The following is a 22,851-nucleotide window of genomic DNA, read 5'->3' as shown; positions in this document are numbered from 1 at the left end:
GCTCTGAGGCTGCAGGTGGGTGTTCCAGCTCACACCCCTCAACCAGTCTCTCTCCAGGGTATGAGCAGCTGTCACTTCTCATATGACAGCTATGCACCCCACATCGCTTCTGAGCTGCAGTGATCCCTGATTCTCTTGCTCTGTGCCCTGCTTATGCGGTCCAGACCTCTGTTTCCGTCTGTGTAAAATGGTAATGACAATACCTGCTTTGTGGACTTCTGCCTAGCACAGAAGTGCTTCATGAATGGTAATTTTTTGCTGGGCATGAGGGCAGATACCCGCAATCTGAGCATCCTAAAAAGCTAAGACAGGAGAATGAAAAGTTTTAGTCAAGGGTGGGGATGTAGCTCAGCGGCACAGCACCTGCCTGGCAAGGACAAGGTTCATAGTCCAATTCCCTTTACCCAAAAAAAAAAAAAAAAAGAAAGAAAGAAAGTAAGTTTGAGCCCATTCTGGGCAACTTAGCAACCAAAAGCCTGTCTCAAAATTTAAAAGGTCTGGGGATATAGCACTGTGTGAAGGCCCTGGGTTCAGCCTCCAGTACCAAAGAAAGGAAGAAGTTCTTGTTGGTTTGGTGGGTTTTTTAGTGCTTGTCTATATTCTCCCTGTTTCCAATCCCCTGGTCACCTCTGGAATCAGGTGTGAGCTTTGCCAGAAGACCGGACCAGCCGTGGAGTTCTTTCTGGTGTGATGAACTGGATGGTCTCTGCCAAAAGGCAGCCTCGAGGCCTGTTTGCTGTGCAGTGAGGACGAGGCAGGCTCCGTGCTGAATCCTGGGGAGAGAGCCGGGTGAGGAGCACTCCTGTGTTCAGGGCCAGGAGACCCAGGCTGGCCCCAGAGTGCTGTGTTTCAGTGCCCACGTTGAAGGGCAGCAGAGAAAGCCGTGGAGCCAGGAAGGAGCCTTGGGCACACTGGAGTCGCTCTAGGATCTGAGGAGGACTTCGGCATGGGCATTGTGTGCTCTCCACTGTAGAGTGCTAGGGGATGCCCACTCCGTCTTTTCCCAGCAAAACCCCCTTTCTGCCTTCCTCCATCCGTTTTTTTGTTGTTGTTGTTTTGAGCCAGGGTCTTATGTAATTCAGGCTGGCCTTGAACTCGCTATGTAACCCAGGCTGGCCTCGAACCTGAGCCATCCTCCTTCTTCAGCCTCCTGAATGCTGGGATTACAGGCATGCACCACCACACACAGCCTAGAAAACTTAAAGCTCTAAGCTCTGATTGAAGTATGTGGTGTTTAAATTAAAAAAAAGAAAATTTTAAGCCAGGCGTGGTGGTGCACGCTTGTAATCCCAGCAATCCAGGAGGCTGAGGCAAGAGGATCATTGCAAGTTTGAGGCCAGCCTGGGATACAAAGTGAGCTCAAGGCCAGCCTGAACTGCAGAGCAAGACCTTATCTCAAAAAAAGACACCCCCCCCAAAAAAAAATTACAGTAAAAGACATACTGCTATTAATCCTCTATATCCCCGGCCTTTTTTTTTTTTTTTTTTTTTTTTTTTTTGAGACACTATGTATGCACTTGAGGCTGGTCGTGAACTCACTTATGTAGCCCAGGCTGGCCTCAAACTCGCAACGATCCTCCTGCCTCAGCCTCCCAAGTACTGAGGTTACAGGCGTGCATCCCCATGCCCAGTCACCCTCATGCCACTTTCTGAAGCAGTTCTGGAAATCCTCTTTTGTGAGTGTATTTAGGAGATGTGATTTTTTAAAAATGACAGTGAATGCTGTTGCCATGTACCATCCAACTAAAAAGCAGGCTCATGAAACTTGTGTCTTTATCTACCATATTCACCAGATCTAACCCTTGCAGTTTCTAGCTTTTTCCCTAACCCAAATGACCATAAAAGATAAATATTTAATTAATTCAGGACTTTAAGGTAGCCATTAAAAAAAAAAGGTAGCCATGACAAGGCTGCTAAAGACACAAAGGAGCACTTTCAGAACTACTTCAGAAAGGAAAAGAATGATGGGATGAGTGTGATCAAATCGGGGAGTATTTGGAGGGGAGTTAATAATAATATGCCTTTCACTATAAAGATTTTCAAAAATTTAAATATTTACTGTATTTTTCAATCATATTACGTATGTATTTGGCTCACATATTTCTGTTACACTACCCAATAGCAGGCTGACATATTGAGACATACTTCTGTTACACTACCCAATAGCAGGCAGATTTGTACTACACTGACTTTAAAGAGACCCTCATTAATGTCATGCTTCATTCATGGAATCGCATCTCAGTGTCAGTCCACAGTCACAAGAACAGAGGCTGTCCTTACGGCAGCTGCAGCTCGCTCACCTAACTCCTAGATGCTTGCTTTCTTACAGAGGAATGTGTTGTGTGTGGAGGGGTGAAGTTCCTGCCCTCACTTTCTGTCTGGCCTGTGGCCGTCTGCTTTCTGTATTCACTACTCAGTTAGTTCAGTCCGTCTTGATGTCTTTAGTACATTTTATTACCCACTGTATTTGATAATATTTGAAAATTTTTTCAATTATGATAGAATTGCTGAACGTAACTCCCAGACCCCCTTGGGCAAGTCGTTAAGCCCGCGGCTTCAGTCGTCTTCTCTGTGAAGGGGAACAGGGCACCCAGGTCACGAGACACATTTGAGAAGTTGGCGATGCTCTGGGCTGGAGCCCACTGAGCGAGTGATGTGCTTAGGGAAGCTGGTGCAAGGGTAAGGGGAATGGGCTGGGAAGCATCAGTGTGTGTTTTGGAAGGTGGAACCAGGCTTGGGGGTGTCGCTTAGTGTAGATCACTTACCTAGTATGTGCAAGGCCCCACATTCAATCCCAGGCCACAAAAAAAAAGTGAAGTTGAACATGAGTTTGAAAGAAGCAGCCAAGCAGCGGTGGTTCTACAGCTCAGCAGTCATCTGGACAGCCTGATGAAACCTACCTGGGCCACAGTTTCTGACTCAGTGGGTCAGGGAGTGCTGAGAATCTGTGTTCCTAGTACATTCCCCGGTGGTGCTAGTGCTGCATTCTGCGACAGAATTTTGAGAACCACTGCTCTAGAACAAAACAAACGCAGTCAGTTTTGAATGGTGAGGGGAAGCATTTGAAGGAAGGTCTCCCATGCGCTAGATCCAGAGGGAGTTAGAAGGTGTAGCTGAAAGGTTTTGATCTTTGCAAGCAGAGGTGATTTCACCTAACAGGGAGTATTGAGAAGTTGCTGTGAGGGGTGATGCATGATCAGAGAGTTCCGTACACTGGACTTGGGGAAACAGCTCAAGTCAGTCAGCGTTCACATCCTGATTTGGAACACATTCCAGGTTATTTATTTAACTTCTCTAAGCCGTAGGGAACTGGAGATAATAGCATCGTGCCAACCTTATAGGTTGTTGTGAAGAGTAGCTAGTGCTGCCTCCGTTAGGGGCTGGGAGGGAAGGGGGTGAGAATGAGTGAGAGTGAGATAGGAAGAAGGTCTCTGAGAAAGCCGCTCCGAAGGTCCTTGAGGTTCAGTGACCGTGAAGGTGGAGTGGTGGAAAGCTGGGAGGGTTGTTAGCGCCTGTGTGTTCATGTGGTGCTTGCCACTTGCCGAGCACTGTGCCTGGCAGTGGGCTTGTCCTGCAGGGAGGGGAGATGCCGAGGAACGGGGCAGTGAGTATTTACAGTGTAACACAGGTCTTTACCGTCACGTGGAACGTAGGTATTACGTTCAGAGTAGGGTTAGAACGTTCCGGGTAGGACAAGAAGTTTGATCAGTTGTGGAATAAGTGGTGAGAGTAAAAATATGACTGCGTTGACATTTGACCTAAACCCTAAAAGATTAATAGAGGTTGCCGGCTGGGTATGTTCTCAGCCCTGAAAGTGGTCGTTTAAGTTGGGGCCTCCAGGGAATGCCAGGAGACTGCACAGAGTGGTTAATTGGCATCAGTCAAACAGGTCTTTGTGCCAGGTTAAGGAAATTGAAGTGTATCTGTCAGTGGTGAGACATAAGAGGGATTTGAAATGGTTCTGAGGTGTTTCACAGAGATCACACTGGTAATGTAAAAGGTGAGTTCTGCCAGAGAGAGAGAGTAGAAGCAGAAATCAGCGTGAAGCCAGATGCGGTGGCGCATACTGTTTCTCCAGCATTCTGAGAAGTGGAGGCTGGAGGCTCACTAGTTCAAGCCCAGCCTGGGCCACTTAATGAGACTCTGTCGCACCCCACCCCCAACCCAGGGAAAAAAAGGTAGGGCGGTAGCCCAATGCGAAGGCCCTTGGTTCAGTTCCTGTTACCACTACCACCCCACACCCCTGCTAAAAAAATCATGAAATTATTGCAATGATCTAGGTTTAAGAAAATAATGAGGAATCTGAAGACAGATTTAGAAGGTAGAATCAGTGCCCAGTCAGCCAAGAGGACAAAGATTGAGTCATGGCTTGAGTCAAGGAGTAGGAAGAGTGAGGGATGGGCATAGAGAGGGAGGCAGGGACCCAGCTGGCAGTAAATCCTGCTTGTCCTCCACATGGAGACTCTGAGTTTATACTCAGAGCAAGGAGAGAGGGTGGGGCGCCCAAAATGGAGATGCAGCAAATGTGCACTCACCCTGGGGATGTGGCTCCGTGGAAGAGTGCATGGTTAGCATGTGCGAGGCCCAGGTTCAATCCCCGCCGCCGCCCCCCGCCACCACCACCAAGAAAAGTTGAGTACCTGCATTGTGCCTGCCTTCCAGGCTTCTGCTGAGACCACAGTGTGGATGAGATTTTGTGGGGAGATGACATCAGCCATAACGGTGAAAGCCCCTGCAGACATCAGCATTTAAGGAGCAGGCCTGAGAAGGGGCAGCCTACAGAGTGGGCTCGGAGGTAGGGAGAGGTCCAGAGAGTGGCCACGGGGGCATTAGGAGAAGACGGTTAGAGGAAGGAGGCATGATCTTGGGCCCCGCGGTCTCAGAGAGGTCAAGGAGGTTAAGTCTTTCCGACTTGGTGCCTTGGACCAAAGGAGCAGAGGCCCACCAGTGAGTTGACAATGCGGAGACCGGCTTTTGAAAAGCTCTGAAAGGGAAAGAGGATTGGCTGACCGCGAGAACATGGCCAAGTGCTTAATAAGTGGTAATGGAAAAGTAGTGGCAGTGAAGTGCCTTACAGCCACCGGAAGTGACTCAGACCCAGCCTGCCTTTTCAGATGAGGAAGCAAAGCTTCTTGAGATGTTAAGTAATTTGCCTGTGAGCACCCACCAGTTACACATCCGAACCAGCACACAAACAAGATCTAGCTGTCCCCAACATGCACGCCCTTTTTTGGGGGTACATGGTCTTGCTGTGTTGCCCTGCTGGCTTCAAACTTCTGGGCTCAAGTAATGCCCCTGCCTCAGCCCTCTGAGTAGGTGGAAAAGCAGGCAAATTCTCTGATGTGCTTGTAGTGCTGAGCTCAATGGCACATGATGAGTAGGATGCTTTCTAGGAAGAACTTGGTGAAGAGGGGGATGAATGGAGTGAATAGGTGGGAGAGACTACGTGGGGAGTGGGCTGGAGGGGAGCATTTCCCACACACAGGAAGGTCGTGGTGTTCACACCTTCGGTGGTCATCATAACGCGTCTTTCTCATGGAAGGGCATGACTGTGTTCAGAGAATAAGTGTTTTGGGAGGAGCTGGTGGAGTCAACAAATCATCTGCTGTTCTTTAAAGCAGTGCTAGTCCATTCTCAAGTAAAACTCCTTTGACCTCTACCAACCAGTCTCTCCCCTTACTTTTTAAGTAAGAGCTTTATTGAGATAGCATTCACAGGCCTTACAGTTCTCTCATATAAAGGGTACAATTCAGTGGGTTTCAGTATTCAGAGTTGTGCACCCCTCCACCCAGTCAATTATAGAACTTTTTTATTGTTGTTGTTTGAGATAGGTTCTCAATATATAGTTCAGGCTGGCCTTGAACTCATGAGCATTCTCCTGCTCAGCCTCCCTAGTGCTGGGATCATAGGCGTGCACCACCATGCCCGGCTGTAGAACATTTTCATCACTACAGAAGTACATCCCACATTCCTTAGCCACCACCCATCAACCCCCCCCCCAACTTTCCTCCAGACTTGGGGAACCACTAAGCTATTTTTTGTTTCTTTAACTCCTTTTTAAATTGAAATGGAACTCGACTGGAGGAAAACCTTGCTTTTCTTTTATTTTCTTTCCTGTCTGTGCACCCAAACTAGATAGAAAAGCTGCTCTCCTTTGCTGCTAAGATACATGGACACCTGCTGAGGATCCTCTACCTAACCCTAAAGCCGTCTCTTTCCCACACCTGCACTCAGGTTTTCATCTCATTCAAACACGGTTTCTACAGCTTTCTCTTTAGTCTGGCTGTAAATCCCCCTGATACCCTTTGACCACTCGGAGATTGCTGAGAATTTTTATGAAAATGCAAATCTGAGCGGAGTGTGGTGGTGCACATCTGTAATCCCAGCACTCAAGAGGGTCACAAGTTAGAGCCCAGTTTAGGCGATTTATTAATTTAATGAGACCCTGCCTCAATAAATAAAAAGGGCTGAGGATGTACCTCAGTGTGCAGTGTTTGGGCTCCCTCCCTGGTGTTTGAGGAGGTGTGACATTTAGTACTGCATCACAGATAAATACGTATGACCTCCAGTCTGAATCTGATCAAGCCTCAACTACCAGTTTACAGAAAACACAGAAGAGAGAAGAACTTGTAAAGGTCACCATGAAGATAAAATCAGCCTCCTGTGGAAGTAACAAATTCTACAGGTCAAGCAACTAAGATCCTTTAACAAATATAAGGGGGCACCAAGCATGGCGGTGCACACCTGTAATTCCAGCACTCAGGAAGCTGAAGCAGGAGGATTGCTGTGAGTTCCAGGCCAGCCTGGGCTACATAGTGAGACCCTACCTCCAAAGAAAGAAAAAAGGCACGTTAGTGCCAGGAGTGGATACCTGTGGTGTCAGCACTGGGAGGCTGAGGCAGGAGGATCACCGTGAGTTCAAGGGCAGCCTGAGCTATATAGTGAAATCTTATCTCAAAGAAATAGGCATCTGAAAAAAAAAAGGAAGAAAAAACTGGTGTAAAAAAGGGCATAAGAGCCGGGCGTGGTGGCGCACACCTGTAATCCCAGTACTCGGGAGGCTGAGGCAGGAGGATCATTGCAAGTTTGAGGCTAGCCTGGGCTAAAAAGTGAGCTCAGGGTCAGCCTGAACTGCAGAGGGAGACCCTGTCTCCAAAAGAAAAAAAAAAAAAAAAAAAAAAAAAAAGGGCGTAAGAGCACAAGATGGCAGTGTGTTGGATCCTGATTTGAATAAAACAACTGTAAAAATAATTTGATGTTTTTTAACATTCTGTAAAGATAGGGAGTTTTTTTCTTTGGTTTTTACTTTTACTAGTCCATGTTTGCAGTACATAATGATAACATTGATTATGGGGAGTGGATAAGATACAGAGCACATCTTAATTTTTTCTTCCCTCCCCACTGCTTTCCTCTGTTATGATTATTTTTAAAGAGCTTTTATATTTTAGTGATACATAGTGAAGTGTTTAAGGAGAAATTGTGTGATTCCCAGGGTAGCCCAGGAAGTGGGTAAGGGTATAGATGAGGCAAGATTGTCCATGTGTTATTTTACCAAGGCATTGCCATCTGAGGGAAGTCATTGTACTGGTCTCTGTACTTTTGATGTGCTTGCAATCTTCCATAATAAATTATTTTAATTGTTTTAAGATATTGATGAGATAAGGAAATTTGAACGCAGGATGGAGAATGATAGTTACTTTTAAAAATCATGGGCCAGGGATATAGCTTAGCAGCACAAGCACCTGCCTGGCAAGCGCAAGGTCCTGAGTTTGATTCCCAGTACCAAAAAAATAAATAAAAATCATAATCCTATCTATTCAGGAGGCCAAGGCAGGAAGATTACAATTCTGAAGCCAGTGTGGGCAGCTCAGTGAGACCTTGTCTCTGAATAAAAAGTGAAAAGGACCAGGGTATAGCTCAGTCATAGAATGTCCCTGGGTTTGATTCCTTGTACCAAAAAGAAAAAAAGAAGGAAAAGAAAATGAAAGATCTTACTGTAGTAAAATACAACATAATACCATCTGGCCTGTCCTTTTTCTCCCTTTTTTTGGCAGGTGGGGCTGTGTTGAGATTGGAAGCCGGGGCTGGGGCACTCCTTGAGTGGCCCCGCCCTCATGTGGGCAGTTTAAATCCACAGCACGGGCTCCCCAGGGCAGTCGCCTTTGGAACTCCTTGAATTTGCAGAACCAAAAGGCTGCCCGTGAAGTAATACTTCTCCTCCTCTTGGCCCCTGGCAGTCAGCACCCATGTTCTAATGGCCTGTGAGGGAATCACTGAATCTGTACTTTACTTAATACAGTGCCCTCAAGGTTTGCTTACATTCATGTATCAGACGTGCTCCTTGTAAAGGCTTCGTGGTACGCCACTGTGTGTGTGCAGAGCACTGTCCGTCCAGCTGCAGAAGGGCTCGTGGGCTGGCTTCTTGACCCTGTGCACAGTGCTGCTTGGAACTTGGAGATCAGCTATCTCTTCGTGACTAACTTCCAGGTCTTGGAGTGTGCACCCGGAAGTAGCTGGATCGTAGGAATTCTGGTTTTGGTATAGCAGCACACACCTGTGATCCCCGCCCTCAAAGGCTGAGGGAGGAAGATCACCACTAGTTCAAGGCCAGCCTGAATGACAGCAGAGACCTTGTCTCAAAAATAAAACCATAGTGTTTTCCAGAGCAGCTGCACTTTTTCCTTTCCCACACCTCTCTCTTCCCTTTTCTTCCTTTCCATTTCCTTCCTTTCCTTTTCTTGTTTTTTTGAGACAAGGTGTCTCCCTGTAGCCCAAGCTGGCCTTGATCTTGTGGCAATTGTCCTGCCTCAGCCTCCTGAGTGCTGGGATTGCGGACGTGCGCCACCACACCTGACTCTCCTTTCCTTTCCCTTCTTTTTTTTTTTTTTTAAGTATGGGGCCTTGAGCCCAGGATATTTGCACTTGTGCCACATTTCCCAGCCCTTTCAGTATTTTTTGAGACAAGGTCTTGCTACGTTTCCCAGGTTGAGCTTTGAACTTGCACTCTTCCTGCCTCAGCCTCACAGAGTACTGAGATTACAGGTTTGTGCCACCATTACAGGCCCACGTGGACTACATAGAGAGTTCAAGGCCAGCCTGAACTACCTAATGAAACCTTGTCTCAGACAGAAAAGTAGTCAAAGGTTCTTGTTCCTCTTTGTCCTTGCCAGTTTTCTGGGACTGTGTGCTTCCTTTTCACCCTCCTTCCGTTCTCTTTCCCACTCATCCTCACCATCCTGGTGCTTGCGAGGTATATCATTCCTCTGGTGTGATGGTACATGCCTGTAATCCGAGCACTGAGGCAGGAGAGTTGCAGGTTCAAACCCAGCCTGAGTAATTTTAGTAATTTCAGGAGACCCTGTCTCAAAATAGAAAGGGTTTAGGATGTAGCTCAGGGCAGAGGCCCTCGGTGCAATCCCTAGTACCAGGGGGAATAATTTTCAAAGTTGTAGATGTAATGATGTGATGTTATGTGATTTTTGTTGTTGTTTAGAGAGCTTTTGGGGTTTTTTTGCTTGTTTGTTTTGTTTTGTTTTGTTTTGTTTTTGGTCTTTTTGCAGGGTCTTGCTGTGCAGTTCAGGCCATCCATGAGCTCAATGTGTAGCCCAGGCTGGTCTCGAGCTCGCAAGGATCCTCCTGCCTCAGCCTCCCAAGAGCTGGGATTACAGGCATGCGCCACCACGCCTGAAAACACAGATGTATTTTTAAAGAGGTGTTTTTTTAGAAATCTTAGAATACTGTACTTAGAAGTATGTGTAGATTAAATGACACAATGCATAGGATTTGTCTTCTACATTTGTGAGGGGCTAAGTAGAAATGAAACCAAACTGACCAAATACTGGTGTTACTGAAGTTGGCTGATGTTTATGTGAGGATTTGCCCTGCAGTTGTCTGTAGTTTGGTGTATTGGGGGGCAGGGGGTCACTGGGAATGAACTCAGGCCCTCAGGCTTATCAAACAGGCTTTGTGCCACTGAGCTAAATCCCCAGCCCCTAGTTTGGTGTATTTTGAAACCTTCCTGTCAGTGACCTTTTGGGGCCTTCATGATCTGTTCCTGCCTCTTTCAGCACCCAGTGCGCCCTTACCCTTGGGGACCATGACTCTGCTTGCACTTTCCCCTCCTGTTCTGTAATTGCCTTGGCCCCTCGGCCTTCTCTCAGGGGTACTGGTGCGGCGCTGAGGGAAGTCCTTCTGCCAGCCCGCAGCGCCCTGCCTCCTTTCCTCCCCTCCCGGGCTGGCCACTCCCCTTTCTCTCCTTTCCTTTTCAGGACAGGGTTTTTGTTGTGTGGTTGTGTAGCCCAGTCCTCCTGCCTCAGGCTTTGGAGTGCTGGGATTATAGGTGTGCACCCCCACGCCTGTTTCAGATAGACTTTGAGTAGGGTTGGTTTCCTTTCTCCTTTGGTACCACGGTCTCGCTTTGTAATGCAAGCGGACCTTGAACTCACTGGCTGGCCTCAGACAAATAGATTTTTAAAAAGGTTTTATTGGGTTGAAGATGTAGATAGCTTGCCTAGCATGCAAACGGCCCTGGGTTTGATCCTCAGTGGGCGGAGGGGTGGGAGGTGCTTTTATCATGTTTACCCATTATCAGATTCCTTATTTTGATATTGGGATATTGTGCTCTTAATTTTGTAAAATGCAAATGGGGGGTGAAGGGTATACAGAACATTTGTTTGCTGTCTTTGTAATTTCCTGTTAGCATATCATTATTTCAGAGTAAAAAGTTGGAGGTTTTTTTCTTTTGTTTTGATTTTTGTTGTTGTTTTGAGATGGGGCTTCACTATGTAGGTCAGGCTGGTCTTGAACTCAGTGTAGCGCAGGCAGGCCACAAATTCACAGTGAGCCCCCTGCCTCAGCCTCCCGAGTGCTGAGCTTACAGGCGTGCACCACCACACCGGCTTGGTGGAAATGTGTAGGTGTCCAACTATATGGTTTTCTGGAAAATGTGTTGCTCAGGAGGTCACCGTCTGCCCTATGTCCGTGTGACAAGAGCGGAGATCTTTAGTTCTCACTAGCTGGGCTGTGGCCTTCTGCCTCAGTAACTCCCAAGCCATTCATTCAGATGACATATAAGTGAGAATCCTTACAAGTTGCTGTGTCTTGTTTTGTTTTCTTTAACTATTTCACAAAGGGTGGTCACGACCCAGGGTGTGGGGCTTCCTAGGGCACAGCCCGTTTTCCTGGGGTGACACTGATGGTGCTCTTCGTGCTCTGAGGGGAGGGCACTGCTTTTGCGTGCAGCTCGAGACTCTGACTCACTGTGCTTGGCTGTTGGAGTTTCGTGTGTGCAGCTTCCTTCTGGACTGTCATGTGTGGAGGTGGGGTTATCTGGGACCCAGCTCTCCTTCTGACACAGGTGACTGGCTGGGGCATGTGCAGCAGACCCTGCATCTTCAAAAGACTCCTTCCCAAGACAGCTGACTTATTTCATCTTTTTTGGGGGACAGGGTCTCACTATGTAGTTCAGGCTCTCCTGCCTCAGCCTCCTGAGTACTGAGACTACAAGCATGTGCCACCATGCCAAGCTTTATGCATTTTTCTGAGTTTCAAATAAGTTGTAAAACAGGAACAGTGGTCCTCATCTTCCAGGGTTGTTTTGAAGGGTAAATGGGATCCTGAATCAACTGGGAATAAGTCCTGTTGCATAACTGCTGGAGGGGTAGTCAGCCAGGCCCACCAGGCACACCAGGTCAGTGATGCCTTGTCCCTGCAGAAACAGCAGGGTACCAGCAGAGCTTGAGAAAGGGAAAAGCAAATCTAGTGTTAGGCTGAAATTGTCAGTATTTAAATTATCACCTTGGGGCTGGGGATTTAGCTCAGCAACAAAGCGCCTGCCTGGCAAGCGCAAGGTTGTGAGTTCGGTTCCCTGTACCGGAGAAAAACAAACAAACAAACAAACAAATAATCACCTTAAAAAATTCTGGTTTTGCCGGGCATGGTGGCACACACGTGTAATCCCAGCACTCAGGAGGCTGAGGCAGGAGGGCTGCCATGAGTTTAAGGCCAGCCTGGACTCCATAGGGAGTTTAAGGCCAGGCTGAGCTCCGTAATGAGACCCTGTCTCAGAGAGACAGAGGGAGGAAAGAAGGAGCGGGGAGGTGATCAGAGTTGCTGTGGAGCACCACTGCAACTGTGTGGGTGCACGTGGAGTCAGGGTTGGGATGAGACTGGCTTTGGGTGTCCTTGCAGTGATTCAAGGAGGAGAAATTGGAGGTAAAGGGCGAGACGAGTGGGTGGGGGGTGGCGCGGGGCCGCGGCACAGCTCAGTGGTGGAGCACGCGCTCGCACCCGAGGCCCTGGGCTCCATCCTCACTGGAGAAAAGAAGGGGTGGGGTAGGTCAGGAGAGGCAGGCTGCGCAGGCCCCGGTGCTGACTGGAAGTGGGGGGTGAGGCCTGGCGGTTTCTGGTATGTGGCTGGGTGGCTGCCGCAGTAGTGACATTCTCTGAGGTAGGAACAAGTCGGAGGACAGGGCTGGGAGACCTGGCTTCAGAGCTGGACAGCCTTCCTCTGAGCGGTCTGTGCACAGGGGGAGAGGCGTGCGGAGCAGGGCGCCACCCGTGAGGTGCCCGTCCCTGTCCCTCGGGAGCCAGGCCCTCTCAGAGGAGAGCTTCGTGAGGGAGCGTGAGTGGGGAAGGACTTCGGTGATGGCAGACCTGCACTGCGGATGAGTCACTGGGAAGAAGGGTTCTGGGCAAACCACAGCCAGGAGCAGGGCAGGAAGGAGCCTCGCGGTGGAAGAGTGGGAGCCCATGAGGCGTGCCTGGAGACCGGGGGGCTAGGGGCTAAGCCAGCGTCGGCCCTGGATGGCCGGGCTTGTTCTGAGCGGGGTGCTCTGGCCACGTCCTGGGGACGTGGGCATGGGAGAGGTCGCTTGGGGAGGGTGTGCAGGAGCCAGGGGAGCACTCGATCCTCGCTGGAGGGCAGGAGAAAGGGAAACGGAGAAGACACCAGAGGAGTAGAGAAGGCACGACAGCGTGGGAGGCAGTCACGTGGAATTATTAGGTGGTCAAGGGCCTGGACGGCGGAGAGGGAGAGACAGGAAGACAAGGGGAGACAGACAGACAGGTGGGCTGCAAGTGCGGCCTGCAGTGAACAGCCTGCAGGTGCTGCCCACCTTCCGGGGGCTCCTCACTCTGGCCTGCCTTTTCCCACATCCCGCCCATTCCCAGACTGCAGGGATGGGAGCCACACTGCACAGGACCAAAGTGCTGGGCGGTGTTGGCTGATACAGGGAGAAAGGAGAGGGAGGAGCAGAGAAGCGAAGCTGTGAGCCCCGGAGCCCTGCGTAGGGAGCACTGACAAGAGAACTGCCCCTGACTTGGGCAGCCACACCTGCTACTCAGTGGAAGCTAGGAGGCGAGTCATTCTTTCCGTGAGTGTTGCCACAGAGCACACTGGGATGACGGCAGTGAGTGGTTAGAGGGGGAGGAGGCTGAGAGAAGCCAGGGACCCTCCAAGCCGGGCGTGTGGCGCATCCCTGTACTCCCAGCACTCGGGAGGCTGAGGCAGGAGGATCACTGCGAGTTTGAGACCAGCCGAGGCTCCAAAGTGAGCTCAAGGCCAGCCTGAACTGTATAGTGAGACCCTGTCTCAAAAAAGACGAAAAAAAAGGTGGGGGGGGGACCGTCCTTGAGGTTAACGGGGAAGGGGTAGAGGCAGGGTGCTGATTTATTGTCCACAAGGTGGGCACCTACAGGATGATCCTGCTCAATTCGGCACGGCATCCATGCCCTGCAGCCCTCTTCTGTGGGGGAGCCCGTCTTAAAGCCCCAGACCAAGGCTTCCCTCTGAGAACTGGCCCAGGTAAGCAAGGGGGCCCAGCCTCAGCGTGCTTGGGTGGCTTGCCAGCCCTGAACACACACTGTTCTCCAGCAAACCACGAGCGTGGGTCGACTCATTTCCCATAACTGGCTCCTGCTGGACCCCTGACTGAGATGATTCGGTACCCAGAACAGGGACCTCTGAGTGGAGCACCCACAGGAGGCGGGCCCGTGTGTGTATAGGCGGCAGCCGGTCTTGTATTACTTGATGCGCCTGCTGTTCGCTCTTACATAACTTTTAACCTGTTCAGGCTGTTTTCCCACCCTGTTGTAAACGCCTAGGGCTTAGGCTCCAAGGCTTACTCACCTTTGCTTCTCCTGCAGTGCCCGGATCTGCCAGAGCCTCCACACTCCACACCCCACCCCACCCACACCATTCCCGTTGAGTTTTGTGAAAGTCACAAAAATGGTCCAGTATTTTCTCTGGCTAAAAAGCAGTGCTGTTGCAAAATGGAGTCATTCTTGGGAGCTGGTCTGCAGCTGTTTGCATGTGGCTATTGGCTGAGGGTGTGGTGGCTTTTATAATTGTTGGGGCCCAGCGGGAGGCTGTCTCTAATCTGGGATAGCCAGCTGACTCATCCAGGGCTGGCCCTTTAGATTTCCATCGGCCCCCTTAGGAAAATGGAGAACCGAGGTCCTGGGTTTCCAGGGCACCCGGGCCCTGGCTCGGTGGAACAAAAGAAAAACGGAAAAGACAGAAATAAAAGAAATACTTGGGGATGACCACTTAAATGGGGATGAACTTAACTTCCCAGCAGATACGTTTTATAGAGGGTCCATTTTAGGAATGTGGTTCTCTTCTCCTTGTCCACCCCTAGGTGGCAGTAGGAAGCAGGAATGCCTATCTGAAGGCAAAGCAGTTGTCTCCAGAGGCCCTGTTCTTAAATTGGATCTGAGGGTTCTGTTGCTACCTCTGCCCTACAATTCTATTTGTCCAGCATTCCTAAAATTTCCTTTCCACACCAGCTTAATTCCCATATATGGATTTAAAGAAAGCCTCAGCTGGGGTTTATAGAGTACTATGCAGTTAGCGTTCACAGTTGAGAAAGAAAATCTTAAAACTGGGCCTGGTGGTGCACGCCTGTAATTCCAGCACTGGCAGCTGAGCCAAGGGGATCAAAAGTTCGAGTTCAGCCTGGGCATCTCAGCAAGAATCTCTTTCAAAGTAAAAGATTTTTAAAATAATCTAAAGATGTAGCTCAGTAGTGAAATGCTTGCCTAGCTTGCACAAGGCTTTGAGTTCAATCCCCAGTATCACCAAAAGAAAAACAGGAAAATCTTGATATCATGAAGGGAAATATGGGAACAGCAGAATTGCAGCTTAGATGTTGAGAAAATTGGTGTTTGGCAGGCAGCCTCCTGCTGAGACCTGGCGTGGACAGAGTTGCCTCAGACAAGACACCCAAGTCAGAACAGCTGGAGGAAACAGCCCGGCGTGCTGCTCGCCACCGACTCCTGAAACCCAGTCAGAGATTCATAGTTAGGCTTGTGGCTGGCGACACTGTAGTGACACGCCGTCGATGCTTAGGGTTCACGGGGGGTGGTACTGTAGGAGGAGGATGAAAACGAAGTGTAATGAAAGTCACAAGAGCAGCGTGGTTTACAGGCTGAGTGCAGGCGCGCCCTCTGGCAGTGGCCGTCTCGCCCTGACAGGGGAGATGCCACCTTGTCCCCTCCCCACCCCACTCAGGTTCTCATCACGGAACTCCTGCTCCTGGACGCTCAGGCTGCTTGCTGCTGTGTTGCTTGCGTAGGACATTTGGCTTATGCTGGACCCATGTCCAGATTTGCTCCATTTTCTAGGAGACTAAAGGCCCCTGAAAAGCAGGGTCTACCTTTTTTGTCTTTCTATTGTACAGTCTTGCCCCTGGCACGAGGAGACTCATAATGAGGTTTGTTAAAGATGATGAAGCGGAGAACGACAGCGCCGGGACAGATGTGATTATGTCCCGGTGGAGGACTGCAGCAAGGCGCACCAGGGCGGTGTTTGGGAGCAGGCAGGGGATCAGAAGATGCTAAGTTGAAGGGGAGGAGAGGGGGATAACAGCTGAAAGGCAGAAGCCTGGGAGACCTGTGAAGAACCAGTCCAGCTTTGGAGCCTGCACTAGGCAGAGTTCCTTCAGTTGAAAGGAGGAGAAGCTGGAATAAGCCGGCGGCGTGTACACAGGTATTCATTAGTTCACGTGAGTGGAAAGTCAAGGCAGTGGCTGACCTCAGGTGTGGCCCAGCATCCCACTGATGTCCCAAGAATTTCAGTGTTTCCTCTGGCTCTTTGCTTAGCTCCGTTCCTGAACAAGCTCTCCAGCTAGATAGCATCAGGCTTGTGTCTGCAAGAGAGAGGGCTGCAGGGCCGGGGATACAGCTCAGTGGCACAAGCGCCTGCCTGGCAAGCACAAGGTCCAGAGTTCATTTTTCGGAACCAAAAAAAAAAAAAAAAAAAAAAGGGGGCTGCAGAAGTCCAGGGTCTGACGTATCCAGCCCCCGCTCCGAGCTTGACATGCGATTGTGACCAACCAGACTCAAACCTGGTGGCGGACAGTCCTGTAAGGAGAAGTGAGGTGTGGACCCCAGAGAGCACATAAGCATGCAGGACCCTGGCTTAAGTGGCTGTTGGCTTTTTTCTTTTTTCGTGCAGGGAGTCAAACTCAGGACCTTGCGCTTGCCAGGTAGGTGCTGTGCCTCTGAGCTGTATCCCCAGCCCTTAAGTGGCTGTTGGAAGCAGAGGGAGCCTCACATGTGATGTCTCGTATCCAAGTCTCCCTTTTCAATGTTTTTCAGCATCTTCATGATACAGTGAAAAGGAATCTTGACAGCACCACCTCCCCTCAGAACGGCGAGCAACAAAATGGCTATGGAGACCTCTTTCCTGGGCATAAGAAGACCCGCCGGGAGGCCCCCCTGGGTGTGGCCATGTCTGCCAATGGGCTCCCGCCAGCCTCGCCCCTCAGTCAGCCTGACAAGCCTTCCCCTGGAGAGGCCCTGCAGGCCAGTGGGAAGCACTCCCTGGGGCTGGACTCCATCAACAAAAAGTGTCTGGCCGACCCCAGCCTCCACCTGAACGGAGGCAGTAACGCAGGCGAGTCCTTCGCTCTGAGCCTGAGTAAGGAACTGAAGCAGGAGCCTGTCGATGACTTGCCGTGCATGATTGCTGGAGCTGGAGGCTCCATCTCGCAGAGCAACCTCATGCCCGACCTCAACCTCAACGAGCAGGAGTGGAAGGAGCTCATCGAGGAGCTGAACAGGTCAGTGCCCGACGAAGACATGAAGGACCTGTTTACTGAGGACTTTGAAGAGAAGAAGGACCCAGAGCCTTCTGGTTCCACCACACAAACCCCCTTATCCCAAGACATTAATATTAAGACGGAGTTCTCTCCAGCGGCCTTTGAGCAGGAACAGTTAGGCTCTCCACAAGTGAGGGCCGGGTCTGCAGGACAGACCTTCCTGGGATCTTCATCTGCGTCTGTGAGCACGGATTCCCCCAGCCTCGGGGGCTCTCAGGCCTTGTTCCACACCTCTGCTCAGCCCGGGGCGGACAACCCCAGCCCGAACCTGATGCCGGCATCAGCCCAGGCCCAGAATGCACAGCGAGCTCTCACAGGTGTGGTGTTACCTGGCCAGGGCCCAGGAGGCGCCCCCGAGCTGTCCTCTGCCCACCAGCTCCAGCAGATTGCTGCCAAGCAGAAGCGGGAACAGATGCTCCAGAACCCACCACAGGCCGCCCCAGCCCCGGCCCCAGCCCAGATGCCCACGTGGCAGCAGGCAGGGCCCTCCCACAGCCCCTTAGGTGTCCCTTATCCCGTAGAGAAGCCTGCCAGCCCTGCTGGCTACAAGCAGGACTTCCCCAGCTCCCAGCTGCTCATGATGTCTGGAGTAAACAAGAGTTCCCCTCGGCCCGGAGGTCCCTTCCTCCAGCCTGGCCACGTGAACCTGCTGAGTCACCAGCCGCCGAGTAACTTGAGTCAGAACTCCGTTAGTAACCAAGGATCGGTGCTGGACTATGGCAATACAAAACCCCTTTCTCATTACAAAGCGGACTGTGGGCAAAGTGGCCCCGGGTCTGGCCAAAGCAAGCCAGCCCTGATGGCCTATCTCCCCCAGCAGCTGCCTCATCTGAATAATGAGCAAAACGCCTTGTTTCTAATGAAACCGAAGCCAGGAAACATGCCCTTCCGGTCACTGGTCCCACCCGGCCAGGTAAGCGAGCAGCTCACTTTGCATTGTTCTGCAGACCCTGGTGAAGTTACTTGCTAACTGGAAGTAAATTGGGCCAAGGCAGTTGTGGAACAGAGGGAGGAGGAAGCAGCTACCGTCAGAACGGCGAGCAACAGAAAGGCTGTGGAGACCTCTTTTCTGGGCATAGGACCCGCCGGGAGGCCCCCCCCCCGGGCGTGGCCGTGTCTGCCAGTGGGCTGCCTCCGGCCTCGCCCCTCAGTCAGCCTGAAATGATCTTTTGATTCTTTTGGAGGTGAAAACATTAAATAAATCTGAGTTAATTTTTAATGAAAGTAGGGTATAATTGCCTAGTACGAGTTGATTTTAAACTACGCAAACATTAGAGGAATCACCTGCATTTAATCTAGTGTCTTCCATGCCTCACAATTTAAAGTTGCCTGTGCCTTTTTAAATGAGCACATTTAAGGTATTTTTTAGAAGCTTTGCTTTTTTGCCATCTTTCATATCTTTCAGTCTCTTGAATGAGGTGCAGTGGTGCGTGCCTGTAATCACACGTATTAGGAGGTTTGACTGATAATTGTTATCGGCCTTTTTCCTGTTTTCCGTTGTCCCCTTTTCTTCTGAGTACAAGCAGTGATGTTGAAATAATACAGCAGCCCATGGCGACCCCCGAGGGAGCCATGCTGGTGCTGGCGAGTGTGTGTTCATTTGGGCACTGGGAGGCGGTGTGAGATTTAGTGTCTACCCCGCCTGCTGGAGTTGACTGGAAGCAGAAGCCCCGCTCAGAGGGAGCCTCGAGCAAGCTTTCTCTGCATCAGGCTCACAGGGCCTCGGTAGAACTTAGACACTTCCCATCCCACTGACTGCAGCTCCTTTTGTCTGTGTTGACAGGAGCAGAATCCTGCCAGCGTCCCTGTGCCAGCCCAGGCCACCAGTGTTGGGACCCAGCCGTCTGCTGTGTCCGTGGCCACCACGCACAACAGCGCCCCGTATCTCAGCAGCCAGCAGCAAGCGGCTGTCATGAAGCAGCATCAGTTGCTTTTAGACCAGCAGAAACAGAGGGAGCAGCAGCAGAAGCACTTGCAGCAGCAGCAGCAGCAGCAGCAGCAGCAGCAGCAGTTCCTGCAGAGGCAGCAGCAGCAGCTTCTGGCAGAGCAGGTGAGAGGAAAGGCGGGAGGGACGTGCAGGCCCTGCCTGTGTTTCTGCAGGGCTTTGTCCGCTCGCCCCGAGTGGGAGTGCTTTGGCTCACTTTCTCCCTGGTACTGGAGGTTGGCTCAGGAAGAAGGCCCTGGGTTCTGTCCCCAGTACTGCCAAAAACAAAGAGGAAGACTGAACCCAGGACCTTGCACTGAGTTACATCCCTGATCTCTTTTGTTTGTTTTTTGGTTTTGGTTTTGGTCTTTTTGAGACAGGGTCTCGCCAAGTAATGCAGGCTGATCTTGAACTCCCTTATGCAGCCCAGCCTGGCCTCAAACTTGCAGCTATCCTCCTGCCTCAGCCTCCTCAGTGCTGGGATTACAGAGTGTGCCACCATGCCCCACTTTGTTTTTTTAAGACAGGGTCTTGCTCCGTGGTTCAGGCTGACCTCGAACTCATGGTGATCCTCCTGCTTTGGCCTTGCAAGTGCTGGGGTTACAGACATACATCACCACACAGGGCTTCTGACTCCCTTAATTTTATTTGAAGATGGTGTCACTAAGTTGCCCAGGCTGGCCTCAAATTTGTACTTTTTTTTTTTTGTCTTTTTTGAGACAGGGTCTCCCTATGCAGTTCAGGCTGGCCTTGAGCTCACTTTGTAGCCCAGGCTGGTCTTAAACTCGCAACGATCTTCCTGCCTCAGGCTCGCGAGTGCTGGCCTCAAACTTGTGATCCTCCTGCCTTACTTACGCTGCTAAGTATTTAAGATTACAAGTGTATGCCACTGTGCCTGAACCTATTTTTTAAAAAATAACTACTGTATTAGGATATACTTCATAAAACAGTTTGCCCATTTAAAATGTAGAATTTGAGCCGGGCATGGTGGTGCACGCCTGTAATCCCAGCACTTGGGAGGCTGAAGCAGGAGGATTGCCACAAGTTTGAGGCCAGCCTGGGCTACACGGTGAGTTCAGGACCAGCCTGGACTACACAGCAGTAAGACCCTGTCTCAAATACAATACAGTACAATACAATACAATATGCCAGGTGTGGTGGTGCACACTTATAATCCCAGCACTGGGAGGCTGAGGCAGGAGGATCGTGTGAATTCGAGACCAGCCTGGGCTGCAAAGTAAGCTCAAGGCCAGCCTGAACTGCATAGCAAGACCCTGTCTCAACAACAACAAAAAGGATAGAACAGAGTAGAATTCATTGATGTTTCATATATTTGTAGAGTTGTGCAGCTACCACCACAATCATTTTAGAGCATCATCACCCCAGAACCTGGTACCCGTGAGCCGTCATTCTCCTGTCTCGGCCGCCTCAGCCCCAGGCAGCCTCTGATTACTTTCTGTTTCTATCAGTTTGCCTGTTCTAGGCCTTTCATAGAGGTGTTTTAGGACCCACCCAGGCAGTGCATTCCTTCATGGCTGCATTGCGTTCTTGCGTGTGGATGTGCGTGCTCACCTGTGCTGAACTCCGCAGCTGTTGTGAATGACGCTGCTGTGCGCACCCGAGGACAGGTTTATGTGCGCACGCGTTGTCCTTTTCTCTCTCTTTTTCTAGATTTTTGAAAGTTTTTATATTCTGGTTTTATAAGTGATCATTTTAAATGACATTTTGGGGGGGCCAAGGGTGTAGCTCAGTGGTGCAAGTGCCTACCTGGCAAGCACAAGGTCCTGAGTTTGATTCCCGGTACCAAAAAAAAAACAAAAAAAAGACATTTTTCTGTAAGAATGTAAAATGCAAGCATTTGCCAAATACCCGATCTATGAAAATCCTTAGAAAGGTTTGTGTTTTCATTTTTTTTGAGTGGTATACCTGGGAGTGGAATTGCTGAGTCATATGGTGACTTTTATGTCTCACCTTGAGGAACTGTTAGGCTCTGTCCACAGACAGCAGCTACACCAGGTTATATTCCCACCCACTAGAGTACTTGCTGCATCCTCGCTGGTGTCTATCACCTTTTTACTTTGTTTTTTCTTTTGCAGTGCTGAGAACTGGCCCCAGGGCCTTGTGCATGCTAATCAAGTGCTGTACCATAAGCTGCATCTTTGTGTTTTTTATTCCAGCCATCCTAGTGAGTGTGAAGTAGTATCTATCTCACTGTGGCTTTGATTTGCTTTTCCTTGATCTGCCCTCTTTATTTTCCTTTTCCTTTTCTTTTTTTTTTTTTTTTCTTTTCTTTTTTGCAGTAATTGAAGCTCAGTAACACAGAGTTACATTCCCAACTTTTTTTTTTAATTCTTAGTCAGGGTTGCTCACTAAGTTGCCAGTTTGCCCATGCTGGGCTATAACTTGCCTTCTTCCTGCCTCAGCCTCCCCTAGTGCTAGAATTACAAGCATGTACCACCATGTCTGGCTGCTCTCCCATATTTTAAAAACTAATACACCTCCTTTTTTTTTTAATTCAATGCTCGTTAGATTTACCCTGTCCTTGTTCCACACTATTTATTAAAATACCCAAAATGAGATCACCAGCATTATTTCCGTGGGCGTTCTGTGTGAGTAGCAGGCTTGGACACTGCTCTTCCCCAGCCTGACGCTGCTGGGTTACCTTTGTCTCAGTCTCACGTGGTTTAATGTCTTGTTGGTCTTGACATCCTCTAGGAGAAGCAGCAATATCAGCGCCATCTGACCCGCCCGCCCCCCCAGTACCAAGACCCAACACCAAGCTCCTTCCCACCGCAAGTGGGCCAGTTCACAGGTAAGGGGGAGGGGCTGGTCCCTTTCCAGCGGTGGATGGAGTTCTGCTCCCTCTCTCTCTGTGCTGGGTACACAATGGATTTACAGGCTGTGAGAAGTCTTGGTCTGTTGGAGGAACCTGGCTACAGATTACCCTGTAGCACAGGGAAAATAAGGTCGCAGGCACACTGCTACCAGTGCTTTGGCTATGTCCCTGGCTATGCAATCCTTTGAGGCAAAGTACTTTATATTTCTGGTTGAAGGCTATCTTAGTAACAGGAAATGGCTTCTCTCATTCGTAAAGATTTTTGGTTCATCTTTTTGTGACTCTGCCCAAGAAAAAAACAAAAAAAAAACCAAAAACCTCTCAACTGTGTGTGGTGGTACACACCTGTAATCCTAGCACTCTGGGAGGCTGAGGCAGGAGGACTGTAAGTTTGAGGCCAGCCTAGGCAATTTAGTGAGACCCCATCTCAAAATTAAAAAGTCTGAGGATATTGCCCAGTATGAAGGCCCTGGGTTAAACCCCCAGGACCAGAATAGTCAAAAACAAAACCCTGTCAGCCAGGTGCAATGGTGCACACCAGTAATCTCAGCTACTGGAGGCTCAGGCAGGAGGATTGGTTGAGGCTAAAAATTTGGGGCCAGCCTGGGAAACACAGCAACACCTTGTTTCTTCAAAACTAAAGCCAGGCATGGTGAGAGGCTAAGGAAGGTGAGTTGCCACAAGTTTGAAGCCAGCCTGAAGTATATAATAAGACTCTGTCTCAGTCAATGAAGTAACCTTTATTTTTTTGCTGGGGAAGGGTCAAGGTGGTTTTTTTTTTTTTTAGACAAGGTCTCACTATGTAGTTCAGGGCTGACCTTGAACTCACCATGTAGCCCAGGTTGGCTTTGAACCCAGAGCAATCCTCCTGCCTCAGCCTCCCAAGTGCTGGGATTACAGGCATGTGCTAGTCACCATACCCGGTGTAAACTTTATTTTTTGGATAAGGTGAGACTCAGTGGACTTTATAAGGTCTTTGGATTCTTTTG

At 49.9% G+C, this 22,851-nt stretch overlaps 1 protein-coding gene across 1 annotated transcript in view; it reads left to right on the top strand.

Annotated features, from left to right (window-relative positions):
• Window positions 1–22,851, top strand: part of Maml1 (mastermind-like transcriptional coactivator 1) — a gene marked incomplete in the record, with an annotated part of 47,942 nt that overhangs the window by 20,144 nt on the left and 4,947 nt on the right. Inside the window, 3 exon segments of the mRNA XM_005376017.2 lie at window positions 16,600–18,015; window positions 18,886–19,152; window positions 21,742–21,838. Coding sequence (XP_005376074.2) covers window positions 16,600–18,015; window positions 18,886–19,152; window positions 21,742–21,838 — 1,780 coding nt within the window.

This window comes from Chinchilla lanigera, unplaced genomic scaffold (genome assembly GCF_000276665.1).
Source record: "Chinchilla lanigera isolate Chin_1 unplaced genomic scaffold, ChiLan1.0 scaffold00007, whole genome shotgun sequence".
Taxonomy (NCBI): Eukaryota; Metazoa; Chordata; class Mammalia; order Rodentia; family Chinchillidae; genus Chinchilla; species Chinchilla lanigera.
Note: the sequence above shows the minus strand (reverse complement) of the source record. Positions and strands in the feature narration are given on the sequence as shown.